The 4,556-nt window shown below is 39.0% G+C and overlaps 1 protein-coding gene across 1 annotated transcript in view; it reads left to right on the top strand.

Annotated features, from left to right (window-relative positions):
- The first annotated feature begins 3,144 nt into the window (after window positions 1-3,144).
- LOC103187000 (regulator of G-protein signaling 7-binding protein) overlaps window positions 3,145-4,556 on the top strand; it is an 8,106-nt gene continuing 6,694 nt past the window's right edge. Inside the window, exon 1 of the mRNA XM_042344062.1 lies at window positions 3,145-3,334. Within this exon, the coding sequence (XP_042199996.1) occupies window positions 3,302-3,334 (33 nt within the window). The 5' untranslated portion in view covers window positions 3,145-3,301. The remainder of the gene's footprint in view (window positions 3,335-4,556) is intronic.

Genomic DNA, 4,556 nt, shown 5'->3' with positions numbered 1-4,556 from the left:
TCCTCCTCCCCTCAAATTTTGTTTCTACATTTTCTTTTTAAACTGTTTACCCAAGAAATTCTGATAAATCTAGCAAAGTAAAGTGAGCTGCTAGCTCCCAAGGTTGTCAGTGATTACATGAAGTCTTATTTGCTTACTTAAGTCTTACTTAAAATGATCACCCCTCACTATTCAGTTGATAATTAGTTTCTTCCTCACTGGGTTCCAATTGAAGCCACTGAACACTATTGCTGGCAGTACGACCCCTGTCTATTGCTGTTGTGCAACTGATCACAGAAGCCAGCTGGTCCCAAGCAATTTTGCATCTATTTAAAGCAGACACCAGTCCATGAAAAAGTACACTCTTTCCCCTGACACCTGCGGTGACTCGAAATACATTTATGCATGAAACCGTCCTGAAGAAAATCAGGCCCGGATCATTTTAGAGATTTCTTCCTCCCCGAAATAACCGTATAAAATTGCCACTTTTTCTTACTCCTTTAATGTTTCAGTATCTTTAAAGGAACCATTGAAGGTAAAATCAAGGCTTTCTAATCGAAAATATATTGACAACTTAGGTTAGATCTGGACCACACTTAGCAGTATTGGATGAAATAATAATAATAAGAAGAATCATAATCCCTACATTTGCTATAGCGCCTTATCAAGTCATTAGGACGTCTCAAAGTACTTCGCAGAATACATTGTGAAGTGAATTGACTATATATTTTGTGGGCGACATGAAAGTGGTGTTACAGCAATAACAAAGTGACTTTAAAAAGTAACCATGACCCAATGGGCCGAATAGTCTCCTCGTGTACATAAAATTTGGATATTTTTAATTTTTAAAAACACAAACACTCATTTTGATAATAAAAAAAGCTTCCCCTCCGGATGCCTTTTATTTTACTCAGTTATCGCAGCAGCTTGGGTACGTGATAGGCGCTGTATAAATGCAATTTGTAGTTGTTTGTTGTTGTGATTATCCACTTTGCTGCAAGTGGTGCTGCCGCTGTTGTGTGTCAAGACAGGGCCACTAACACTCTCCGAAGGACCATCTCGGTGTGGAGTGGTGTGATGAGGTCCTGCCTCATGCTGTCTGTATTAATTGATTGAGTCCTAGGTACAGATTGTCCTGGGCAACGAACAGCTTGAGAATATCCTGGTGTCAAATTACAATTTCACATAATAAGACACGAAGACGGCATGATGTTGATCTGACTGAGGCTGCTCGCTGCTGGAAACACATTAAATAGCGAAGGCACAATGCCATGTGCCCTGTCGGATTTCATATCCTGAATTCCTGCCGCGCTGCCACATTAGGAACTTGTTTGACAGCATCAACTCTGGAGCGTTGCTGTAATGTGTCCAGAAAGCTGAGAGTGAAAATTTTTTTAGTTTATTCCATCCCGCTGTTCGAGAGAGGGAAACTTAGCAGGAGGTGTCACAGTAAAACAAGCCACTGTTTCCCCCCCCGATAACTCTGCCACGTATGCCCAGATTGGAAGAAATAGCAGATTGTCACATGCCATTCCGAGGTGAGGAGCGAGAGGGTGATGGAAATTTTCACGTCGCTAATTATCACTTGACAGCCTTATGCAGTGAGAACAAACTTTAAAAAAAAGCATGTGTCTGGCTCCTTTCTCTGGCGCTAATGAAGGGCATATAATGATAAATAACCCTTGCATTTGACACAGTGCCTTATCATGTTGGTGAGACGTCTCAAAGCGCTTCACAGAATATATTATAAAGTGGATTGAGTGCGTATTTTGGGGGCGAAATGCAGTGGCCAATTATGCATTGTTATTTATGTATATTTAATGGGTGTTCTGTGTTTGTCCTTGCCTTGCCAATGTGATATTATAACAGGACTCACCTCCCCCACCCACCTTTTCCCAGAATAACCAGCTGTTGCAGGTGTTCATTTATAAATTTGCTTAATGATATAATTTCCCAAAAAAGCAAAATGTCAAAAGGAACTACCAATCTCCGGGTAGCGAACGCACTTCAACTAATCAGAGGCGTTTAACCTGACTCCTGTTATTTCGCCCACGAAATACACAGTCAATTCACTCCGTGGTATATTCTGCGAAGCGCTTTGAGACGTCTCGAAGACCCAATAAGGCGCTATATCGAATGCAAGGAATCTTATTATTCCAGGTGTCTGAAATATTCCACATTCATTTGCCAAACGCCAGCGATTTAGCTTCAAGAGAAGGATCGAGTTATTCTCTGCATAGCGTTTAGCAACCAGCAATGCTGCAGGGATTCATTATTAGGCAAATATTGTGTGTGTGTGTGTGTGTGTGTGGTTGTGTGTGTGTGTGGTTGTGTGTGTGTGTGTGTGTGTGTGTTGTTGTGTGTGTGTTTATATGTGTGTCTCTGTTCTTCCTTGACAAGCCATAAATTTCTTCCCTTACATCAGAGTTGAGGAGAGTGCAATCCACAGGTAAATTCACTCAAGACAGGATCTCCTAACACTGGGGGTGGGGGTGGGGGTGTGTGTGTGTGGTGAGAGAGAGAGGTGGTGATGGGGTGTGTGTGTGGGGGGGGGTGGGGGGGGGGGGGGGTGGAAATACAAGGTTAAAAATGCATCTTGCGTAAACGTGTGAGTCCCATGAGAGAGACAGAGAAAGAGAAGAGAGAGAGAGAGAGAGGCTAAGAGTGGGTAATTTTCAGGGAAAGCAAGTGTTGGGTAAAGCAAAGCCATCACATTTGGAGCTGAAGCAGCAGTGGTCACACACTGACACACAGACACTGACACACTCACCCACACACTGACACAATCACACACACTGACCACACAGAGACACTGACACACTCACACACACACTCACACAGTGACACACACACTGACACACACACACCACTGACACACACACACTGACACACAGAACACTGACACACTCACACACACACTCACACAGTGACACACACACTGACCACACAGAGACACTGACACTCTCACACACACAGTGACACACACACACACACACACCACACACACTGACACACAGACACACACCTACACACACAGTGACACACACACACCCACAGTGACACCCCACACACACACACACTGACACTCCCACACACACACACTGACACACACACACACACACTGACACTCCCACACACACTGACACACTCCCCACACTGACACACACACACACACACACACACACACTGGCTGATGAATGACCGACTGACGAATGCGAGAGGACGAGGAGAGGAGACTGGAGGGACAGACACACTGTACACACAGTGAGTGTTGTAGAAGATGTTGCAATGGGAATCCAGTGGTTGAGAGACGTTGTCCAACATGACAAAGGGACAAGTCGACGAATGCAATCTGGTAAATCATATTATTGTGTGTGTTTGTGTGTGTGTGTGTGTGTGTGGTTTTTTTTCCTGCTTATTTTTTAATATAAAATCCCCTCCCTCTCTCTCCCCCCCCCAAATAAAAAAGAAATACATCTGCAGACAGACATGCAGCAGCAGCAGCAGCAGCAGCAATTAAAATAAAATAAAATAAAAGAATCACACAAAGTCAGGTCCTGCTCAGCTCACGTACTGTTTACTTCTCGATTTTCACGTCGATGTCTCTGTGAAATTAAATGAATTCGACCCCGAGAGGGAAGGAAGGAGAGAGAGAGGGAGAGAGGGAGAGAGAGAGAGAGGGAAGGAGGGAGAGAGGAGAGTGTGTGGGGGGGAAGGTTTGTGTCTGTCTTATAGCAAATGATTTTTGGTTCAAAGGGATGTCTGCAAATGATATTTTGCATTAAAAGCGGTGGTTTGAATACTATTATTATTATTATTATTATTATTTCATTGCATTATTATTTTATTATGATATTGTTATTATTATTTTATTCTATTATTATTTTATTAGGTTATTGTTATTTTATTATTGTATTATAGTATTATTATTTTATTAGATTATTATATTATTATTTTATTATATTATTATGTTATTATTTTATTATGTTATTATTTTATTATTATGATATTATTATTATATTATTATTATATTATTATTTATTATTATTATATATATTATTATTATTTTATTATATTATTATGTTATTATTTTATTATATTATTATGTTATTATTTTTTATGTTATTATTTTATTATTATTATATTATTATTATATTATTATTATTTTATTATCATTTTATTATATTATTATGTTATTATTTTATTATATTATTATTATATTATTATTATTTTATTATATTACTATTTTATTACATCATTATTATTTTATTATATTATTATATTATTATTTTATTATATTACTATTTATTACATCATTATTATTTTACTATATTATTATGTTATTATTTTATTATATTATTATTATTATTTTATTATATTACTATTTTATTACATCATTATTATTTTATTATATCATCAGTATTTTTGTTGTTGCCTCAGGATCAAGACTGCAATATTATTGTGTGTTTCAGTTTTTTTTTCTCTCTTTTTCTTTCTCTCCCTCCCCTCCTTCCCTCCCTCCCTCCCTCTCCTCCCCCCTCCCTCCCTCCCTCCCTCCCTCCCTCCCTCCTCCTCCC

This window comes from Callorhinchus milii, unplaced genomic scaffold (genome assembly GCF_018977255.1).
Source record: "Callorhinchus milii isolate IMCB2004 unplaced genomic scaffold, IMCB_Cmil_1.0 Scaffold26, whole genome shotgun sequence".
Classification (NCBI taxonomy): Eukaryota; Metazoa; Chordata; class Chondrichthyes; order Chimaeriformes; family Callorhinchidae; genus Callorhinchus; species Callorhinchus milii.
Note: the sequence above shows the minus strand (reverse complement) of the source record. Positions and strands in the feature narration are given on the sequence as shown.